This window comes from Mastigoproctus giganteus, chromosome 3 (assembly GCF_048544385.1).
Source record: "Mastigoproctus giganteus isolate SK-2022 chromosome 3, ASM4854438v1, whole genome shotgun sequence".
Lineage (NCBI taxonomy): Eukaryota > Metazoa > Arthropoda > Arachnida > Uropygi > Thelyphonidae > Mastigoproctus > Mastigoproctus giganteus.
In genome coordinates this window covers 210,703,748-210,728,577 of record NC_143577.1, presented here as the reverse complement: position 1 = coordinate 210,728,577, position 24,830 = coordinate 210,703,748, and the positions used below count along the sequence as shown (strand labels likewise).

The 24,830-nt window shown below is 35.9% G+C and overlaps 1 protein-coding gene across 1 annotated transcript in view; it reads left to right on the top strand.

Annotated features, from left to right (window-relative positions):
* LOC150088649 (protein MEMO1) overlaps positions 1–24,830 on the top strand; it is a 140,477-nt gene that overhangs the window by 36,964 nt on the left and 78,683 nt on the right. Inside the window, exon 3 of the mRNA XM_090370846.1 lies at positions 17,675–17,743. Coding sequence (XP_090226972.1) covers positions 17,675–17,743 — 69 coding nt within the window. The remainder of the gene's footprint in view (positions 1–17,674; positions 17,744–24,830) is intronic.

Below are 24,830 nucleotides of genomic sequence, written 5' to 3'. Positions count from 1 at the left end.
TGACAATAGTTATTTGCCTCCATATTGACTTCATTTCAAATACATGCACGTGTGGAGAACATTTTCTTTATCACTATAATCTAGAATTGAGTTAAACTCTTTAGATATTTTGAATTTTTGTTTATCATATTTCATATTTATAGATACTAATTTCTAAAAAGTTTTGAAACGAACCCCTCTTTTTACGGAAAACGAGCTAAAGACAAATGTCTGATGAATGGAAGTGATAGTGATATTCAGATGTACCTCTTTTGAAAGAAAAAGGTGCTCAAAAACATGATCAAAAGGGACATCGAGAACAGAGTTGGATTTGTGGACAAAAGAGAAGCCACAATATTTCTTTAATGATGAATCCGATGACGAGTCAGAATTAGATGATTTAGACATACATTCCAGTGACGGCAATGATAAGATCCAAACCTCTGAAGAAAGTGATGAAAAGACTCAAATTCTCAAGTAATTCCAATGCATCTAAGTCTGAAAATCTTATTTGGCAAGAGGTAGGAAAAGCTAAAATTTCAATTAATCAATATAATAAAGATGCTGAAATCCTTATTGATGTTGATTTGAACTAACCTTACCACATATACAGACTGTTTCTAACTGACGACATCCTTCAGATGATGGTGACTGAAACCAACAGATATAGATACACAGTACTGTTTGTCATCAGCAGCTAGTAATATATGAATGCCCAAAAAGAAGAAAGCTGATTGGAGACCAACCACTGAACCAGAAATGGAAAAATTTCTTGGAATATTATTGATAATGGGAATTGTTCATGTCCCAGATATAAGATTACGCTGGTCAAAAAAAGATTTATGCTCGAATAATCTCATTAGGAAATCTATGAGTAGAGATTGTTTCTTAGATCTGCTGAAATATTGGAATTTCTCTGACAGCGAAACTGCCAATGGACAAGACCATCTCAACAAAATCAGATATTAGATAAATCCAATAGGAATTTTCAAAGTGTGTTAAAGCCAGGAAAAAACTTGATCATTGATGAAAATTTGATCCCTTGGTGTGGAAGGCTACTCTTTCGCCAGTATATATCTCTAACAAATCTTATAAATATGGGATCAAATTTTATAACTTATGTTCACCAGAAAGGGTGATTCAGTGGAAGGTAAAGGACATTCTCATGCTGTCTCAGTAAAACTTATGGCTAATCTGCTCAATGAAGAACGTGTTCTTTATTCGGATAATTTTTACACTAGTTTCCCTCTAGTGCAAGAGTTATTAGAAAAGAAAACTTTTCTCTGTGGGACTCTAAGAAGCAATTGAAAAGGAATATCAAGGAATATTCCAGGGGAAAAAAATCAAATGGGGAGACATAATTGCTCTTGAGAATAACAAAGGAGTGAAAATCATGAAACAGATTGATAAAAGACCAGTAGTGTTTGATAACAACATTCAAAAAACTCATCAGTGTAAAATTATTGAGACAGGAAAGAACAATAGAAAGGGAGGAAAAAAATCAAGAAAACCGATGTGATTATTAGCTACAATCAAGCAAAGAAGGGAGTAGATATATCTGACCAAATGGTGTCATATTGTAGTAGCCTGCGTAAAACCGTAAAATGGTATAAAAAAGCTGCAATGGAGATCATCTTTGCTACCATACTAGTCGATGCATGGATGTTACAGAGTAAATTTGAGACTAATAATTGTCTATCCCTCCTTTAATTCCGAGAAAGTATAATATGTACGTTTCCTTTTATTGAATAGTGAGACTACTACAAAAGTAACAAAGGCACCTGGCAGAATTCATACTTTTTTGTAAAGTGGAAGGTCAAGCAAGGAAAGTTAGGAAACATTCCAGGGAGTGTTACAAGAAAATTTCTGAAAAAGGAAAGAAAGAAGCAGACCAGAAGGCAAAAAAGTTAAAACATTTTGTCAAGATTATGAAAATCAACCTGCTTTGTGTCTAGAATGCCTCAACATAATTCACTGTAAACAAAAATAATTATATTTGAAATAAAAACTGTCAACTATTGGTTCCTTTTTCTATTCCAACTACTATGATTTTATATGCCCCACAAAAACCTCAATAAATAAAAAATATTGATCCTGGGCTGACACTTGGTAGGTAAATTTATATGCAGGACTGTGGTGAATCCAATAAAATGCTTAAACACCGGGTGCTTAATACCAAAACTTGAATATAAGACTCATAGCACAACGAGACACCCGTGGGTCACAACGTCCAATGATAATTAGCGCAGTGACCCACCAGGGGATCGCTTTGCCCGGTGGATATTAGAGCAGCGATCCACCAGTGGGTCGATTCAGTGGGAACATGTTAATAGCAATACAAGTGAAGTTTCATTCCTTTTTACCTAGAAATCTTTTTTTTTTTTTTTTTTTTATTCAAAGAACACTGTACTCTTTTAATTTTTCCTCTGACATTTACGCAGTAAACATCACAATGACAAGTAAACCAAAAAGGAAAAAAAAAAAAGGAAAGCCTTTGGAAACAAAGTTGGAAGTAACAAAGAGATTTAATAAAGGTGAACTATTGACCAAAACTTCTTTAGATTTAGGAATTGGCCAAGTAACATTGGGAGATTGGGTGCACAATAATTCCAAAATTGAAGATTGGTGTGTTTCGAGTGAAGCGTTAACAAAAAATTGGATAAGTTCTTTTGTCATGTTTTCTGTTTGAGAGAGAAAAAGGCTATCTCATATGTGGATCAGTTTTAAATGCCAAAGCTTTGAAATTAATTAAGTCAGAGTTTAGATGGTGAAAAACATTTTTGGTTAGTGAGGGATGGCTGAATAGATGTAAGAAGACATTTGATCTAAGATAGCATTCGACAACTAATTATCACCAGGGGAAAACTTCTCCCTGCTGTCCTAAAATATATGGAGTAATTTTTAAAAATTACTAAAGAAGGTGATTTGTCTTATCAAATTTTTAATTGACTGAATAAGCCTCTATTATGAAATAGGTGCCAAATAAAGCCTTGCAATCTAAGACAGAAGTGGCTCCAGGAGAATGCTACAGGCAACCCTGCTGGAATATTTAAGGTCCTTTTGATGTCCATAGGAAAATCTGCAAAGTCAAGAGCACTTGGACTCTCACTTTTATCAAAAATGCATCCTAAACTATTGAAGCAGCTGATCACTTAATAAAATAATTAGAAAAAAAAAAAAAGACAGTACCTATTGAACTTTTATTTTTAAACTGAATCAAAACAATTTTGACAAAAAGATAAATCAAAACAATTTTGACAAAAAGAAAAAAAAGATAAATCTTTACATCAAACAAATCTTTTTTTTAAGAATAAATTAATTGTGTTAAAAATATATGTATATATAATATTTTTATATTATATTTATCTTTTTAGAGATAAATATATTATATTATGATAAATATATGTAATATTTGATTGATAAATTTGTTGAAAATAACTAATCTGTTAAATTATGAGCACCTGTTATAACTGAAATACAATTTTGCTCTATGGATTATCTGACACTTTCACTTATCTAATATTGGTCCCATAATAGTTGGATAAATGGGGTTGTACTTATATATTAATGGAAATATATTCTGTAAGGAATCAAGTTTCCTAGATCAACATACTCTATAGCCATGTAGTAGTTCTCAAAATTAAGCATTAATAATTTACATAATTCTGTATAATTGTAAAAGTTATTTTTTTTTAACATATTTCCTTATTTCATTATTTTTTACTAAAAAAATGAAATAATAAGGGATTGTTTTGTGAGCATAATTATTTTCTTCCTTTGTTTGATATAGTACTATACTAATTAGATAGTATGAATCAGAGCTGTAATACTCAATATGTTCTACGTTGATAATAATATTAGTAAATTAATAAGAGGAGTTTACCTCAATATAGTACGTGGAACACTTCCGTATGATACCCTCCAGAAATTAAAACGGAAAAAACGAAAAAATCGACAACTTACCGGTACATTAAAGTAAAATATAAATAATTAAATAATCAATTTAACACAATTCAAAATCAATTCAAAACAATTAAAATTCAAATTAACGCAATTAAAAGAATCTAACGAAAATATTCAATGGAAAATCGTTTTGAATATTTTCGTTAGATTCTTTTAATTGCGTTAATTTGAATTTTAATTGTTTTGAATTGATTTTGAATTGTGTTAAATTGATTATTTAAAATATTTATATTTTACTTTGATGTACCGGTAAGTTGTCGATTTTTTTCGTTTTTTCCGTTTTAATTTCTGGAGGGTATCATACGGAAGTGTTCCACGTACTATATTGAGGTAAACTCCTCTTATTAATTTACTAGTACTATACTAAGTAAATGATTTGTACTAATTTCTTATTGTTAAAGAAATTATTTTTACTAATAAAAAATTTATAGAGATAATGGATTTGATTATAGAGATAAAGAACTTGAAGGTGGGAAACAGATTGTAGAAGAATACAAAATTAGGTCTGGTAAAATTTAATGAACAGGCAATATTTATTCATATCAACACTAATATTGCTAAATTAAATATATCTTAACAAAAATGTTTGTTAAAATGACCAAATGTACTTCATAAATATTTGCTACAGAAATATTTCTGAAGTGATATGTTTGCTAATGTAGTAAACTCTGTAAAATCTGGCATGTAATAGAAAAAAAATCAATATTTTAAAATCCAGAAATATTAAGAAAACAATCTGGCATTCACATCAGTGACTGCATTTGTCTTTAAAAATTGGCGCAAAAATAAAGTGTGACATTCTCGCTTATAAAGTGCTTACATTACTATCTTATTCTTTAAATTGTTTTTGCAGCTGAAAAGATTTAAACTGCAAAGATAGTGCAATTGTCTTAATTCTCACAATAGAACAAACTTGCTTTTGCAGTGAGTTTCCTTGGTATTGCACTACTTTCAAACAGTTGGCCTCACCAAAGGTTAATCAGCCATTTGTTTAAAATATGAGACTACTATCACAGCCTGTTTTGGGCATAACTTGTCCCTCTTCAGATAGCTGGTGATTTCTAATCGGTCAAATGTAAAAGTGATCACCATGCTATATAACCAGCTACATAGCTATAATTTGTAAGGGTAATTTGTGTTAATTTTGCTGAATAAGATATAGCACAGTGGTTTTCGACCATTTTTTTAATAATGGCACTGCTAAGTATTTTATTTTGTGGCACCCTACTCAATTTTATGCCTGTTAGATCTGATTTTCTCTCTCTCTCTCTGTGTTATTAAAAAAATATATTATATGATAGTTATTACAATAATATAACTATAAACAAAATTACAATTCATAATACAAATTATATATATTTAATAATTTTATTCTTTATATAGAGGTACTAAATAAACATCAGTTATAGATCACCACAAAATTAAAAAGATACTGTATACCTTTTTATAATGAAATAAACATAAATTAAAAAAAAAAAAAGTTTAACTTAAACCCAAATTACGTGGCACCCCTGGAATGTTGTTGCAGCACCCCAGTTGAAAACCACTGATATAGCACTAAAAAAAGAGAAATTCAAATTAAATATAGCTAAAGCTATAATATGACTTCATATAAATTATAAGATGTTTGCAGGACTACTTTGTTCTTTCATCTGTTTTTGTGGCCAGCAGGATTTAAATTGCATTAATGATTCAGGGATCTTAATTCCCATAGAAAAACAAACTTGCCTTTGTAACAAGTTGCCCAGATGGTGGGACTGTTAGTAATCCTGGGTATAACCTTCATGCACAAGTACATGGTGGGTGACCACCCAGGTGTGAACCAACGTAAGCAGGGGTCGAGGTGTGGCGCCCACACCACATGGAGGAACGCCGCCCCTCTATGTTACCAGGCAGTACTAGGTGGTAGATGACTCATCAACCGGTGAAATACCACCACTTTGCTTATTGGAGGCTTGAAGTGGTGGAACCCATGTTTAGTCTCTAGAGCTAAATTCCGGCCAACCCTTCCCTATCTCTTCCATCATGCAGTACGATTGATGATTATTGAGGTTATGATGAATGTCGTGGCGAGATCCAATATTCCTTACATTTCGAGGGTACAGCTCTAAAACGGTGTTTGCAGGCCGGCCGCTAATTAGTACACCGGACTGAACCTATTGGTAACTCTCTAGGAAGCTTCCGGATCAGCTAGTGTATAATCTTGCTACCTCTACTCTGCCAGATAGTGACTGGAGGGAGTCCGAGTAGTGTGTATGCGGGGAGCATTGTCGAGGCCACGTTATGTCAAGGATCTGGGTATATTCTTACCACATGTACGCCATATCCAAAAATTTCATTACTTCATACAGCATGTCCCACCCACTTTTTCTTACTATTGAATACATCATGAATTGTCAAAATAATAGAGCAAGCTTATCTGCGAAAAGATCTAAACCTCCCAAGGACTTCCTAATTCATTTCACAAATATACGTGGTCTCAATTCTAATCTCAACGATGTCCATTTCCACTTGCAGTCTTCCAAACCCCATGTACTTTTTCTGACTGAATCTCAGTTATCAGTTGATTCAACTACTGCTCATCTCAGATGTCCAAATTATTTGCTGTATGATTCCTTTCGCCTCAAAGGTGGTACTTGTGCATATGTCCGTTCTGATATTCCCTGTCAGAGACTTGGCAATTTGGAATCTCCTCTCTTTGATCTTCTCTGGCTTAAAATCTCTCTACCTCATTGTGTAAAATTCATCTGTTGTCTCTACCGTTCTCCCAACTCCACTAATCACTTGGAGCTCTTTGACTTCCTCTGTTTGCAACTTGACTTTCTCCAGTCCAACTTTCCTAACAGTGAGGTAATTTTCCTTGGTGATTTTAACGTTCACAACTCCAGCTGGATTCCGTTTTCTAGTCACACCGACCCAGCAGGTCGAGATGCTGAGGCTTTTGCAATTACTAATGACCTAGCACAGATTGTTCATTTACCTACAAGAATACCGGACAATCCTAATCATACAGCCAATACGCTTGATCTTTTTCTCACAAACAACCCTTCTAAGTACAAGGTTGAAGTGAGAGGTCCTTTAGGCACTTCTGATCACAACTTGGTGATTGTCTCTTCTCCAATGGAACCTTTATCTCATGGCTATTCCCAACCTCGTATTGTTTGGCATTACAAGAATGCAAAATGGAATGACCTGCGTGACTTCTTTTCTTCTTTTCCTTGGTCTGATTACTGTTTCAAAACTTCTGATGTCAACGTTTGCTCAGATCGTGTCAGTGAAATTATTCTTGCAGGAATGGAATCCTTTATCCCACACTCCACTTTAAAATCTCGTCCTTTATCTAAACCTTGGTTTTCCAATAAATGTGCTAAGGCTGTCCAAGAGAAGAACGTTGCATATCGTAATTGGCTTGTTTCTAATTCTTCAGTTTCATTTTCTGCCTACACCAAAGCTCGCAACAATTGTAAAGCAGTTATTAATCAGTCCAAACTAGAGTTTGAACAGGCTAAGAGTAGAAAACTTGCTTCTTGCCCTAATGGTAGCCGAGCATTCTGGTCTCTTGCCAAAGCTATTGGCTGCAACTTTTGCCCATCTCTGCTCCCACCTCTGTCCAAACCAGATGGTTCTGTTGTCACTTCAGCCAAGGATAAAGCTGACCTGCTAGCATCCCATTTTTCTTCGAGCTCATGTATTAATGATCTTGGTAAAACACCTCCCACCATTCCTAACACGCTCCATTCAATGCCTCCTGTGGTCTTCCGTCAAAAGGATATCAGAAGGATTTTGATGAATCTTGATGCTAAGAAAGCTCCAGGTCCTGATGATATTTCTCCACTTGTTCTCAAAACCTGTGCTCCTGAACTTACTCCTATTCTTTGCCACCTTTTTTCACTTTCTTATTCCAAAGGTGTTTTTCCTTCTGCTTGGAAATTTGCTCTTATCCAGCCAGTTCCTAAAAAGGGTGACAAATCCCTCCCATCCAATTATCGTCCCATTGCAATTACTTCTACTCTTTCTAAAGTAATGGAGAAATCAATTAACCACCAACTCTTAAACTACCTAGAAACCTTCTGTCTGATCAACAATCGCCAGTATGGATTCCGTCAGTGTCGATCCACTGGTGATATTCTGGCTTAGGTTACCCAATAATAAAACAGGCCTACGTGCTCTGGATTCATAATGCGAAAATTTATTTTTATTTTGTTACACAGAGCATTAATAAACTACAATAAATAAATTAGCTTTCGGCTGGGTAGCAGCCTTCATCGGATTAAAATACTGAATGGCAGTTGGAATAGAGATGCACTGCCAGGATGGTGCGTGAGGCACTTGGTTAATTGTTTGTTGATGTTTGTGGCTGTGACGTATGGTGGTGACGTGGCCAGCGTTTGTCTATGGATACAATTACTGAGTCTGTGATGGGGTTAACTTGACAACCACTGTTCCTGTTCAAAGCGGTGTCCGAGCATTTTATATTTAGCGATTCCAACCAGGTACGCCTCAGGTGATGGTGGGACCTGTCCACAACCACGACATCGCGGTGTGGGTCGATGTCGTGGTTGTGGACTGGTCCCACCATCACCTGAGGCGTACCTGGTTGGAATCGCTAAATATAAAATGCTCGGACACCGCTTTGAACAGGAACAGTGGTTGTCAAGTTAACCCCATCACAAGAGTCAGTAATTCTATCCATAGACAAACGCTGGCCACGTCACCACCATACGTCATAGCCACAAACATCAACAAACAATTAACCACGTGCCTCACGCACCATCCTGGCAGTGCATCTCTATTCCAACTGCCATTCAATATTTTAATCCGATGAAGGCTGCCACCCAGCCGAAAGCTAATTTATTTATTTATTGTAGTTTATTAATGCTCTGTGTAACAAAATAAAAATAAATTTTCGCCTTATGTTACCCATTTATGGACTAATTCAATGGAAAGGTTCGGTGAAACACAAGTAGTTGCTCTTGACATCTCAAAGGCTTTTGATCGTGTTTGGCATAAAGGTCTTCTAAACAAGCTTCCATCTTATGGTTTGCCAACTGTTTTTAGTAATTGGTTATCCAGTTTTCTCTCTGATCGCTCACTGAGGGTGATGGTAGATGGCTCTCTGTCTTCTAACTTCTCCACTAATGCCGGTGTCCCCCAAGGTTCAGTTCTTTCCCCCACTCTTTTCCTCTTGTATATCAGTGACCTTCTCCCATTGACTGGAAATCCTATCCATAGTTTTGCCGATGATAGCACATTGCATTCAACTTTCCATTTTGAGAAACCTTCTCCAGCTCAATCAGCTTCAAGTTCTCGAAATTCCGCTGCCAATTCCTTAAATGCCGATCTTCAGGTAATTCTCCAGTGGGGCAAAGACAACTTAGTTGATTTCAACCCTTCTAAAACTCAATCTTGTCTTATATCTTGCAAAAAGGATTCTTCTGCTCCTATGCTTATCTTTAGTGACACTCCGATTTCTAGGCAAAATGATATATCTCTTTTGGGGATTACCCTGACTTCTAATCTCTCTTGGCACAAGCACATTACAAATATTGCTTCCTCTGCATCTAAAAAACTTGGTTTTCTCTTTCGCTCTCGGCGTTACTTTTCTCCCAAACAGCTGCTCACTCTGTATAAATCGCAAATCCGCCCTGCCATGGAATATTGTTCCCACATCTGGGGTGGTGCCCCCAAAACCTCTCTCAGGCTTCTTGATTCCATTCAGAAGAGGGCAGTTAGGTTAATTAATGATTCATCTCTAACAGAGGCTCTCCACTCGCTTTCTCATAGACGCACTGTTTCTGCTGCATGCCTCTTCTACAGATACTTCCATGGGCACTGTTCTTCTGAATTGGCTTCTATAATTCCCGCTGTCTCTTTCAAAACAGTCCGAACATGTGCCGCCACCAGCCAACATCCATTTACTGTCCAACTTCAAACCCACAGAACCAACTTTTCATCTTCCTCATTTATTCATTCAACTGCCGTTTTCTGGAACAACCTTCCTTCATACGTATTTCCTGAAAATTACAATCTACAGAAGTTCAAGTCCAATATCAACAAATATCTTCTTTCGTCTTCTCAACCTCCAACCCAAGCACGGTACTAAGTACTATAGGTTATAATACCTCTCGTGTTTGGGGTTCTCATGAAAAAAAAAAAAAAAAAAAAAAAGATATTGCATGACTTTCAAACAGTTGGTATCACCAGAGGTTAATTGGCCATTTGTTTAAAAGATGAGATTGCTGTGACAATCTGTTTCAGCATGTGGCCTCTAGTTATGCAGACAAAACAGTTGTAAAGAAGTTGTTCAACATGAGCATACTTTGTGATATGCGAAGTCAGTTTTCAAAGTTGTAATATAGCTAAAAGCTCTGTTTTGAGGTGCCTAAGGCTTTGAGAAGTGAAAGTAAAATGAACAAAGCTGAAATTTTCACTATTATGAATGATTCATTAGACAGCTCAATCAGATCTCCTCTAAAGTGTCTGGTTTTCAAGCTCTGTAGCCCGCATTCAAAGCCTTTCCTCGTATGGATGCCATTTTGCTGATCTCATCACATGTGTTGCCCCTCTTTTGATGTTTTCAAGATGCTTAATGTCTTTTTTTTTTTAGGTGCAGTCTCTCTTCCTGTATACAGTATTCCAAGTGTGGTCTCACAATTGCCTTATGAAGTGATATTACGGTTACCCTATCTATAAGCAAATGCTTGATAAATCATCGTTAGGATACCTTGGCCCCTCCTTACCATCTGTCCACACTGCTCAGAGAACGTCACTTCTGACTGTGTTGTAATTTTTAAATCTCTTTCTTCATGTAATATTTTTATTTCAACCCCACCAAGTGTGTGAGTTATTTTGGGATGGCTATGCCCAAAGTATAACATCTCACATTTTGCTGCATGAAAATATAGCCCACTTTTCCGACCTTCCCTGAAGTCTGAGTCATCCTGAAGAAGCTGTGCATGGTGCTTATCATCAACTACTTTACCTACTTTGACATCATCTGCAAATTTTGACATCACTCTCTCTCTCTATCCCTTTGTTGATGTCATTTAAAAAAAAAAATTACTGATCCTTTGAGACTCCACTTCTTATTAGCCTGATCTGAAGGATAACTGTTAATTGCGCCAACCATTCTGAAGAATAACTTAATTATTGCAACCATCCTACAATCCATCTAAGGATTTTTCCTGTGATTCTAACACATTAAGCTTATACCTCTCATATGGGACTGAGTCAAATTCTCTGCTGAAATTTAAGTAAACGGTGTAAAAATTATTTCTTATATCTAGCTCATGAGTGACTCTGTCAAAATAGCTAACTGGGTTGGTTAAACATGATTTTCCCTTTACAAAACCATGTTTTATTGCCATTAGAATTTCATTTCTATCTAAATGATCCTGTAATGCACCCTTTATTACTGCCTCCATGATTTTTGCTACTGCTGAAGTCAACTGACCAGTTGGTAGTTACCCACTTTGTTCTTAGAGCCACCTTTATGTATTGGCAATACGTTGGTATTTCTCTAGTCCAAGGGAATAACTGTTGAGTCTAGTGACAACATCATAATTAACCTCAATGGTTCAGTGCATTCTCTCTCTCTTACTGCCTTCCTCAAGATTACTGGATATGTGCCATCACCTCCAGGTTCCTTAATCACTTATGGGCTCAAAAGTTCTAATAAATAATCTGAAATTTCAGTATTGCTAATTTTATGCTTTCCAGCTTTAACTGCATAGCTTCTCCTCATGGTGAAGGGTCTTCTAAATATTGTTGCAAAGTGCCTGTTCAATTCATCTGCAACACCAACAGGGTTATATATAACTTTCCTGCATCCATTATGCCAGGATCTGATCTGATTTGCTTTCTTCTTAGTATTGCCACTCTTCTTTGCCCTCTTATCAGTGATTTCTCATACTCTGCCTTTGCCAGCCTAACTTTTTCTGTTGTATTTTTTGAGATTCCTTTGTAACTGTTACAAGCTTCAGTACTTTTTATCGCTCTAACATTTCCATGTCATATTTTTCTGCTCTATCAGATTGGCTAGTTCATTATTCATTCTTCCTGGGATCCTTGTGCTGTATTTTCTTAATGGTGTGTGTGTGTGTGTGTATATATATATATATATATATATATATATATATATATATGCTTTCAAGGCTTCTGTGATATAAGGCTTTAAAATTATACCATAATCTAATGTATTCACACTCTGTGAGCTATCTCCACAGTCGATAGAAGTCATGTATCATCTTAAGTTGTCATAATCTCCTTTCCTGAAATTTAAATTCATTCCTTTGTCTTTAACAACTGCCATCTTTTCCTTATCGTCTAACATAGAAATACAATATCTCTCTGGGCTAATGGTTTCTCTCTTATCAGATCTATGATGTCATCTTGTTCATGGGAGATGATCAGGCCTAGAATATTTATTCCCCAAGTACTTTCTCTAACATACTGATGCAAATAACAATATCTAGTTGATAAATTTTTTCCCCCATTGTGAATTTCCTTTCCCACTTGGCTTCAGCAGTTAAGGGCAAATTAAAGTAATCCATAATAAGACATACTTGCTTACCTATTCCATTTGGTTTTTGAGGTTTTCATCATAATCTCCACAATCTTCAAATCTATAGATTATTCCCACTGTCATAGCTCTGCTACCAGCTAACTTGCACCATACAGATTCTGTACTAGCATGCATAACTGTTGAATCTGGGATGGCTTTTGTGCTCAAGCTGTTTTCAATAAGAAACATGACCCCACTTCTCCTGTCTTCCTTGGCCTTCCTTAATACATTGTACATGCCATAATGAAACTCATCATCCTCTATTTTTAAGTGGTACTGTTTCCATTAGCCCTAGTATGTTATGATTAAATGGATTCCCACTGCCTACTAATGCTATGGAAGGGAAGGCATTGTGAGTGACCTTGAAGGTTCATTTGGTTGTGGCTTGTAGGAATAGAGAAAATTAACAGAACAAAATGTTTTTCATGAATATTTTATTGTGAACAGTGTCACTAAAGGTGAATATTTGATATAATAGGCATCCTGGCAGGCAAATTCAGATTATCCAGTAGAAATCAATCAACCACCTTACAGAGCTACACAGTGTATTTCTGAAAGCCTAGATATCATCTGTTTAAAGCATCCAGTCATCTGTGTTCTGTAAACATTCTTAAGTAGTATAACTCAGAATAATTTTAACCATCCATACAATTACAAGTATAGATAAATATATTTTTAAATAAAATATGAATACTTTGTTACCCTGTTGGTTTGTCTTCTGATGACTAGGGCATGAGGAATAGACCTGGTTTAGGTGTTCCTATTATTTTTTCTCATCGATGTTAGTGTTGTTAGGGCGTTTTTAGGCTCCATTTTCTCTGATTCCTTTTAATATTTGTCTAGTCTCAAGAAACATGGGACAATTTGATGTACGAGTGCCCACACTATTGAGGACCTAGATGCATCTTAATTACCCAGATCCATTATCTCTCACAATTGCAAGAGAATGAAGAGCATTACTGTGCCTTCTCCACTTTTGCCTAGGAACTGTTTACCAGCAAAGAACCCTTCTTCAACCATATCTTTATGAGTGGTAACCCAATCAACATGAAGACAGCACAGGAGACTCAAGCAATCCTAGAGTATGTTGACCATAATTCAAACTGGATAACATCGCCAAACTCCGAAGTCTGTGAAATTACTAAACTAAGCCTCAAAATTTTCTCGAACCCAGATGGCGTCTGATGACATCACGTTGGAACTAGACTCCTTCCTAGGATGGAACCTGCACTTGTGTTTCTGTGTCATCAAGTTTGAAGCCATTAAATTGAACCTGGATGGGATCAGTGTCCCACTTAATACTGCACCACTGATCTTGTCATCACCCTTTAGGTTGAGTAAGCATATCCTGGACCGGGACCCTGTCCCATGTATGGAAATTTTGGACCTAACCAATTGGACAATACTCACTGCCGTGACTGAGATATGCAGCTCCTCAGTGTCCTGCTGTGTTTTTACTGACCTCGTGTCTGGAGGTAATCTTCTGCATCTTGGCTGCAACCACTGGATTCGTCAATTTGCAGCTTGCCACCAAATGCCATACTGGCGATCTGAGTGGGGCACTCTAGCCCTGTCCACTTTTAACCCCCCTCCCCTTGGCAGAGAGGGAGGACATGGTCCCCTGCCACCTCCATTCTTTGCCTGGTGGGGCATGGGCCTGCCTCACTGATTTTGGGGTCATCTACTCTATCGACCCTATACTTCTGTCTCTCATCCCTTGAGCCTTTAGTCTCCTCTCCCCCCTCTAGCATTCAACCCGTCAAAATTATCCTAGCCCTACAAAATTATCAATTCTACACTGTATAACTTAAAACTCCTTTGGCTTGACCCAACCTCTAGCATGTGTGCCCTCATTTTTTTTTTAGGTCCTAGTCACTGAAATCTCAAGGAACTAGGTGGCAGGACCTGCCAGAGTACTATTTAAAAATACTAGTGTACCTGACTTGCCTATGCAGGGCAATGATGGGTCCCATTGTGGGCCCAACAGCTAAAAGGTCAGAAGAACAACGGTACATGACACTGCAATTTTAAATCTCTGGCCTTTACAACATACTGTAACACGACAATGTATACTATGTGGAGATGGGGGAAAACCCTGGTGCTGTTAGACCTTAAACACACTTTACAGTTTCAACATTACTTATTGAGTTGTTTGGGCCTAACTATTTAATAAATGGAACTGTTAGATATTTCTTTTGACCTAGGGGCACTTGAAAAAATTTCAAAGACACTAAGGGCGCCATGAACCAAGAAAGTTTGGGAACCTCCAATCTAAACGATGATGACTTGCCATCCTGAGTACTGGAGATATGGTTATCCCACCGAGAAAGTAAAAAAAAAAAAAAAAAAAAATGTGAATGATGTAATATTATTGCAACCATTGTTTTTATAGACTTGAATAATTTGCATAATGTGTGCCTGTGTAAGGTGGTTGATGGATTTTAGAATTAGTAGAGGCATATGATACAAGAAAGCAAGCTTATACACAGCATCAGCCGAAAAAAAAACAAAAAAAACTTCCCATTTCACCCATCAATCCACTCCAAAAGTTTGCTCACTTTTATCAACTTCCACGACAGATGGAAGTTTGTTCCAGCAATCAACTATCTGCTGGCTAAAGGCAAATTTCTGCACATCTGTTCGAGAACTGTCTTTCCTCAGATTCAGTTTATGCACCCTCAGGTTTGTATTCTGAGCAAGAGGAAGCATCCCATCAGCATTGAGCCTGCTCAATCCATTCAAGGCCTTATATACCTCAATCATATGACCTTGCAGGTGCCTAATCTCTAGACCACTGTTCTCCAAACGTTTCTGGTCGCACACCCTTATTTTACTTTAAAAGAACTAGCGTGAATCCCAGAATAAATAATTAAATATATAAGTTTAATATATTTTTTTATTTATAAATCATGTACATCGAAGGTGTTACATCTAAAATAACATAATTTTAAAAGATCGCAAATAAAAAAATACAAAACAAAATTAAATCTAAGTTGAAGCACAAAATGATATGAAATCAGTAATGTAACAAGTGTAGTAAATGTAATGTAATATCATTTGTTTTATTTATAAATAATTTTCATCGGTATGCTTTATATCTAGAATCACATATATAAAATTACAATCTAATTCAATGCAAAAATACAAAACAAAATGAAATTGAAATTAAAATACAAAGTGGTATAAATCAAATCAACAGCATTTTTTAGTGGGAACAGTGCGCTTGAATATTTTTCATTATTCCTGAGTATCTTGGTTTCATATTTTGGGACACAGCTACCCAAAGAACTAGTTCCAAGTTAAGTTTATTTCTAAACATGGTTTTAATAATAGTCATTGCAGAGAAAGTCACCTCATATAGGTATGTTGATCCAAATGGAAGGATTGCGTTGCTTGCTCTGCTTACCAAATCACCTCATGGATCATCTCATGCACCCCTAGGGGTGCACGCACCCCACTCTGGAGACCACTGCTCTAGACGTTGCAATTTGCAGAACTTAAACCTTTCTTCATATTGGATAATTGGAATTAGCATGCCAGGATGCTTATTATATCAAATATTTGCCTTCAGCAGCATTGTTCACAATAAAATATTTGTGAAGAGCATTTTGTTCTGTTAATTTTGTTGAACAGTATATTTTGTTGGCAGGCCTTTTGCCTTTAAAACAGCTTAAATCTAGCAGGGATAAGGAGGTAATTATTCCTTAATAGTAATAGATTCATGTTATGCAAGAAAGTAAGCGTATGAGCTTATATAGCATCAGCCAAAAAAAAAAAAAATCGCACAACTATTCCCTCTAAAAGTTTGTCCAGTTCCTCCTTGAATTTATTTAAGCTATCAACTTCCACGATGACAGATGGAAGTTTGTTCCAGCAATTAACCACCTGCTGGCTAAAATAATTGTATAAGGCAATTGTCAGGTCTGGAGGCCTCATTTTGGGAAGGATGTAGAGCTGCTGGAACAGTTACTGAGAAGGATAATGAGGTTGGTGACGGGAGCCAAGGGGTGCACTTACAAGAAAGGCTTCAGTATTACAAATTGCAGTGTCTGGAGACCAGGTACTGCAGGGTGATCTGACTGATGTGTTTATGGCTTTGAATGGCTTGAGCAAACTCAGTGCTGATGGGGATTCTTTCTCTTGGTCAGACTGTGCACATGAGGGGGCATAAATTCAAATCGAGGAAGAATGGTTGTAGAATAGATGTGTGGAAGTTTGCCTTCAGCTGGTGGGTGGTTGATTACTGTAACAAGCTTCCCTCTGTTATGGAAGTGGATAGTTTGAATAAATTCAATGAGAACTAGACAAACTATCAGAAAGTATGGATATGTGAAATGGATTTTTCAGATCCTGATGTTAGATTAACAAGAAAATATCAAAGTAGCAACATTAAAAAAATCAAATTTACTGTACTGCAGTTTATTAACCGTATATATGTATAGCATAGATTAAATACATAAATGATGAAAGCATTTCATTCTCATTCATTTTACTTTCAAAATGTAACATACTATGCAGTTGCTGAAGCTGAGTGTAAGTTTGTAAGACTGAGCTTTGAGCTTGTAAATTGAACTTGTCATATCAAAATTTTTTTTTATTTTGTAAGATCAAATGTTCAGAAATCAGATATTCATAAATGGGCGATTACTACACCATGCTGAATCCTGTCATCAGGCCCAGTTAAGAAAAAAAATATATATATATGAAAGCTGGAACAATGTGTACATGGGAGAAACTTATGTTCTCAAATCACATTAACATTCTCAGATCACATTAAAATTTCATAATTATACAAGTTATGTGTTTTGGTAAATATTCAAAAATAATTCTGTTATTTTGGTTCTGTGCTAATTATTACCAATGAGTATTGTTTGAAGCTTATTGATTTGAAATAATGTTAAAGCACTATTCTTCTTTTGATGCACTCCCATTATTGCAGTTTGGCAATCACCATTCTCTCTCTCTCTCTCTCTCTCTCTCTCTCTCTCTCTCTCTCTCTCTCTCTCTGGCAAAATGAAAAGGGCCTCAACTGATCTGCCAGTCCAGTTGCAGATGTTTTTCAGCCATGAAAGCATTATTAAACATCTTGATTTCAATTCATATAATTTGTAACTTGTTTATTATATGTTCATTTTCAAAATTATTTCTTAAGATGCTCTTTAATTTCAGCCATGCTGGCTACCAGTACTGTGGAGCGTGTGCTGCATATGCATACAAGCAAGTTGATCCTTCAATAGTGTAAGTATCTGCTACATTTTGTATCTTACTTCATTAGAATCTGTAGAGGCATACCAAACGTTTTTATGCTCGATGTGAAGATTCTTAATTGTGTTGTTTGGATATACACTGGTGTTCAAAGAAAGTGCACCACCCTTTAAAATTGTAATTTTCGTCCAAATAACATAAGTATATGACAATATTTCTTACAGATTGCATCAGATAAGATTGACACTCGTAAGTGATGATGTAATATTGCATCAGCTGTTACTTTCAGCTATATAAGCACGCACTGCAAGAGTTGCAGTCATTCCTTGCTTTTGTCAGGATGGCGAGTTACGTGCAATTGACGCCATGAAGAAAGAGTGCTGTTGTTGCTTTACGTGAGGATTTTCTTCCTGTCATATTGCTTATAGAGTGTTTCGTAATCACTGGCAGTCAGTTGATTATCGTCAGAAATTGATCTTGTCAATGCCTCGACGGTGTGCTGCTGTCATCTGTCACCAGAGGCAGTTCAACTAAATATTAGTTTGCACCTGGTGAACTTTTCATTTTGTTTTCCATTTAAAATGATAAACTGAAGCAAATTGAGGGCTTGCGATAACATTTCAGCCATAATTGTTGTGTTTACTAAAACTGTTGTATAAAGGTTGGAAATGCTCATTTTAGAATGTTTTGAGAGCACCTGTCAAATATTACTTAGCTTTGCCTTAACTATTAATAAATATCTTTTGTTTATATTTCTGTTTGTGATGCTAGTCATTAATGTAACATACCATGGTGAAAAAGGGTTAGAAATGTGAAATTCCTAGGTGATGCACTTTCTCTGAACACCAGTGTACATCATTTGAGAGAAATCTGAAATGGCATTTGTACATTTAATGTAAATAGTATTTAGTGAGCAAATTATTCTTTTTGCATCCATTTGCCAATTCTGCTTGAGTACTGCAAGGCTAGTCTGACTAAAACTGATTAGACTAGCCTTGCTGCACTGCCATTTGCTAATAATTATGTATGTGATGAAATGATTTTTCTCTAAGTGGAGAAATTTTTAGATTGTGGAAGTACAGTTGTCTATAAGTAGACACCAGCTTCACAAAGAAAGGTTAAATTTACTTCTGAAGCTAAATTGGGGGTGTGGGAAAGGTAACTTGGTCAACCTTATGCCTTAGGTCAGTTCTTAGGTCGCAGACTGATTTCTGCTGCATTAACAATTATTTGCACATTCAAGAATAGAGTTGTTTTAAAACCAAATACTGATTACAGTATTTTTTTGGAAGATTTAAGTAAAATATTTACAGATTATTTTTGAAATGTCACTTCAAAAGTTTATACTACACATGGGGATGAGGGAGGGGCTTCATCTCTCCTTCCCACAAAAAAAAAAAGTTCATAAAAACAGCAATTTTTCTGTTATTTTTCAGTTATTTATATATTTTCAGTTATTTTTTCTAGGTTTATCCTGTTTTCTAATATTTTTTTTTTTTTTTCACCAAGAAAATTAGTCAGGCAACACCAAGGGATAATCTTTATGCTTTTTTGTTATATCATTTGTATTAAGTATTTTTGAAGCACTGATTTAAAACAGACCACTTTTTTTCTGAGTTATAAATATTCTCTTCACCACCAATTACCACAGTGATTTGGCCACTTTCACCACTGTTGTAGCCAAAACCAATGTAGTCTTTTAGAAAAGTTAATACCATCCGTTCAAAGCTTTTGGAAAATTAATGCCTTTTATAGTATTAATGGTGCAGCTACAACTATGATCCTTGTATAATAGTCAAATTTTTTTTCATTTTCATTCAATTATTTTAGTTCTTTTAGAGTTTACATCTTGACATTTTTAATACTGTTGCACAGTAAACTGTAAAGAAAGCAAGCAAATGAAATGAAGGTAATCTACCACTTTGTGAAGCTTGTGAAAACAGTACCTGCAGCCAAGAACAACTATCTGATGTTTTTTAACTGAATGTGGACTTGTGTCCACATTCAGTTCAGACACAAGTCCTCTTATCTCTCAGTGTTTCAATTTCAAGATTCACTTGTAATATTACCTCATATGAACATTGATCTCAATCTTATCAATGTAACATGTGAGGCTTTATGTAGTTGAGCTGGTTCTTGTTGCAATTTTATAGTACTATACTGTACTGTAAGGCTAGCTGTGCATTGACAATTAAACTGTTGTGGTGTGTCGATTTAGTTATTAGCACAGTGAGCATGCATGCACTGGAATGGAATAGTTGCTGATATTTGTAATTTTAATTTAAATAATAGACTTCACAAACACTGTGTGTGCATACATGCATTGCTCCTTAAGATGAGGAGGAAGAATTGTGTTTAAGATTCACACAGAGTTTTAAATAATACCAGCTTAAATAATGAACTGTTTCTTTATATTTCTTTTGAAGTCCCTAACAAAATTTTAAGAGCACAAAATTATTTCATCATATTTCAAATTGACTATGAACATAAGTCCTATTATCTACAGATGTATTCAATTTATTGAATACTAATAATTAGGATTAACATTTTAGGCACATTAGCATATATGCATTTATATTTTGGCCTTTCAAAAAAATTTGTCAAGCAATTCTAAATTGTGTTAAAATCAGACCTATAGAAATCTGGCAATTATTAATATAGTCCCAATGGATGGATTTTCATAAAATTTTATATTTGGGCCATTTAGAATGATTTTTGTTGAGCCATCCCAAATTTCATTAAAATCAGAATAATAGAAATGATAGATATTGAAATATATATGTATTCCAATAATTTGTAAAAGAATAAGAGAAGTTTACCTCAATATGATACGTGGGCACAATATGGCCTTAGTAGCCCTTGTGCCATTAAACAACATATCAACCAACCAACATATGATATGTAGAACACTTGCATGTGATACTCTCCAGAAATTAAAACGAAAACAATTAAATAATCGAATACGTTCTACATATCATATTGAGGTAAACTTCTCTTATTCTTTTACAAATATTGATATCAACGTAGAACGTACTGCGCATTATAGCTCTGGTTCATACTATGTATTCAATAACGTAAACTTCATAACATATCTGGTGCAATAATGTTATTACTGCATTTACATATTTAATGTAGCATTGGGATATGTTTAATGTAGCATTTTTAATTATACTGAAACTGAACCAAAATCATGCTTCAAAGCAAAAGGCTCAAAGTAGTGGGAGTGCTGTGGCTCAGGGGAGAACTGGGGGTTTGGGGTATGATTATCCTCTGAATTGCAATCTTACGAAATGTACTGCTTGTTTGATGTTTCAGGAATGGGACATGATATTGCCAGGGGGAAATCTTTGTGTGTATTCGATGTAAAGAGTGAATATATTAGGCACCAACTCTGTGTTATGGGCTTTTATGAGAGCTTGAACAGTGTGGATGTCCTTGAAGGATTTAAATTGGTGGCCCATCAAGTTCTCAGCTGTCCACATCAACGGCAGAGCTTGCACTTGATCATAAGGCAACACACTGGCAATCCAAAAGGCAGAATACACTCGTCCCATAGAAGCTCATTGTTCTTGGTGATTCTATTACTAGGGAAAGGCAAATGTATTGTGCAAAAAGATAGATGGAATAGGACAAGGGGTATGTTTTCCATGGCAAAAGTTTGACGTTATAGAGCTGATATCATCTTTTAAGGGCACAAAAGGTGATATTGTTATACACATTGGCATTAAGAGTACTTACTTAACATTACAGGTCAATGTTGAGAAAGTCACAAGTTGGGGTTAAATTTGAAAGTGTCTACAATTCTGCCAAGACACGATAGGAGGGAGTACGTTATGTTATGAGAGCCTTGTCAGGTTCAGCCCTGTAGATTATTGTGCAAGGCTCATGGGGTAGAACTTTTCTTAGCGTGATCTCTGCTTTTTAACAGGAGAGACTCTTCTATAGGGATGCAGTGGCGTAGCTACCACGTAGGCAGACAAGGCAATTGCTCTGGGCCCTTTACAGGCCTGGCGTCTTTGGCTGTCTCCTGTTTTTGCAATTTTTATTAAGTAGGGGCCCGAACATGTTCTTTGCCTCCAGGCCCGAAAAAGGGTAGCTACGCTACTGCATGGATGGGATACACTTAAATAGAAAGGGTGCAAGAACATTTGCTGATGCTCTTGAAGTAGTATTAGGTGGGTCAGAAAACTACTAGCTTAATGTTTAATGTGGTATGATATTGTTTAATTTTCCAAATTGTCACCTGTGTTGCTATACACAAATGAATTGGCACTGTTTCTGGTTTTTCTGGAAAATTCTTTTGTTACCTATTTAAAATTTTGAAAGTATTATTTATCCAGTTGTAGATAAATTCCATGTAATTTCTGTTTTAACTACAAAGACTTCATCAAGTTAAGTTCTGTTGTGATTTCAAGAATTGAGTTTTGTTAATTTTGAGGATGGACTATAAATATACCTTGACTAAATATATTTGATATATAAGAAACTGCAGTTTTATCACAGTCTCATAATCATAATTGTCTATATCATGTTTCCACAGGTCCAGTTATTGAAGTATGGAAGAACAGAAGAGACTTAAAGGAAACATGGGTATCGAAAAGTTGAAGCATTTGAACACTATCAAATTTTTTTACAAAAGAAGTGAATGGATCAAAAGTTATTCATAAATATATGAAAGTTGTATAATGATGTTGCCCTTCTCAATACCAAATAAAATTTTGGTCTAAGCAGTTTAAATTGGGTGGAGAATCCATAGAAGATGACCCCCTGTTCAGGATGATCAACAGAAGTGACAACTCCAGAAAAGTGCAAAAAAATTGAAGACATGGTTATGCAGAATCAATATATTTAAGTGTCTGTGATTGCCAGAGAATGTAATATTTCTGAGGGGTTGGTACTACTGACCAATTTCTACAAACACCTGGCCATGTCAAATTTAGGTTAGTTCTTGCTGGGTGTCATGAATTGTCACACCTTAAGAAATGGTGCAAGGCTCAAATTTGTGAAGAAAATTTACACCTGCATGATGCAAACCTGTAAGGGTTTCTTTCAAGAATTATAACTGGTGGTGAAGTGTGGATTCATCACAAGGTTCATGAAACAAAACAGGAGTCTTTGCAGTGGAAACACTATGGATCACCAATGTCAAAATATTCAGGACTCAATCCTCTGCCAGGATTGAGATATGGAATATGGAATTTTTGGGAGATGGAAGGAATTCTTTTGATAAACAGCATGCTACATAAGAAAACAATCACCAGAGATACCTATGCTGCTGTTCTCAAAAATGGGGTCATAAAATATCAGATTATAGGGAAATTTATGCAAGTTGCCTTGCTTCTTCATGACAACACTCCTGTGTACAAGTTTAATAAGCAATTGCTGCTTTGAGAGATTGTGGATTCCAGGGTTAAACTACCTGCTCCACAGGTCAGACCTGGCTTCTAATGATTCTTTTCTCTTCAGAAAATTGAAGAAACACCTTCAGGAACATCTCAATTTTTAATTGAATGATGATGATCTCAAGTTTGCTATAAATTGCTTTTTCAGAAACTAGAACAAAGACTTTTTTTTTTTTTTTTCTGAGATTTCCTCTTTGTCCTTAAAAATGGAGGGCATTTATTAAACTTTAAGCTATATATATATATATATATATATATAGAGCAAAAGAAAAAAAGTTTTCTTTATTATTGAGGTCATTAACTTCTTCAGTAATCTGTGTGTTCACTGGGTATGTACCAGTAAACTGCCTGCAAAGATCAGTCTCCATTCTTACAATGGATATATACTTGGTGGTTATAAAATAAGTTTCCCTATTCAGAAGACTCTAGTGTCAAAATGGTTAGAGTTAGTGCTGTGAAAATCGTTGGGTATGTCAGTTAGGATACGGGGAAGCGATTTTTAAAAGGAAAAAAAAATAAGAAGTTCAAATTTCTGCATCAGGGGAAAATGGCGCTGCACATATGTAAAAGTTGTCATTTACTTCAAGACATGCTGCTTACACAAATGACATCCTGTTAGATAAAAGCAGAAAGGCCAACATGACCATCAATAACCATTATGGCTCTTACAAAAAAGGAACGTGCTCTTTTAGTAAAACTGTTCTACCAGATTAATAGTAATCCTAATGCAGCACTACATGAATATCAGAAACTGAAAGGTTTGTGTAAAGGACTTTTGACATCAGTGGGGCTTTGAAAACTAATAAAGAAATTTGAAGTGACCAGGGAGTTAGGGTAATTCCATGCAGAGGACGACCACACATCAGAATTGAAGGTAATGGATGAAGTGGCGGTTTCAATGGTCGAATGCGAAACACTACCAGTCAGTAGTGCCAGAGGTGTGTCAAGAGACTTGAACCTTCCTTGGTCTACGTAAAGTGCTTTGAATAATTTCATGCTGGTTTCTGTACAAGATTCACATAGTGCAAGAACTAAAGTCTTGTAATCAGCAACAACGAATAGACTTTCCTCAATTTGAATTTATGCCCTCTCAGGTGATTATTCTGAGCAAGAGGAAGAATCCCATCAGCATTGAGCATGCTCAAACCATTCAAGGCTTTATACACCTCTATCAAATCACCTCGCTGGTGCCTAGTCTCCAGACACTGTAATTTGAAAAACTTAAGCCTTTCTTCATAAGAGCAACCCTTTGTTCCATTCACTAATCTTGTTGCCCTTCTCTGTACTCGTTCCAGCAGCTCTACAACCTTCTTGAAATGAGGCCTCCAGACCTGTATACAGTACTCAAGGTGTGGCCTGACCATTGCCTTATACAATGGAATAATCATCTCCTTATCCCTGCTAGAAAAATTCCTGTATATCATTGATAAGACACCATGAGCTACTCTTGCAGCCAGTCTGCACTGCTCAGAGAACTTCATATCTGCCTGCACAATTATCCCCAGGTCCTTTTCATTCTCTACCACTGTCAGTGTAGTTTCACAGAGTTGATACGTTGCTCTGGGGTTGCTGTTTCCCATATGTAGTATTTTACATTTGTCAATGTTAAACTTCATTTGCCACCTCTCAGCCCATCTGTTCAACCTTTCCAGATCCTGTTGCAGCAGCATAGCATCAGTAGTGTCCTTAACAACCCTGCCAACCTTTGTATCGTCTGC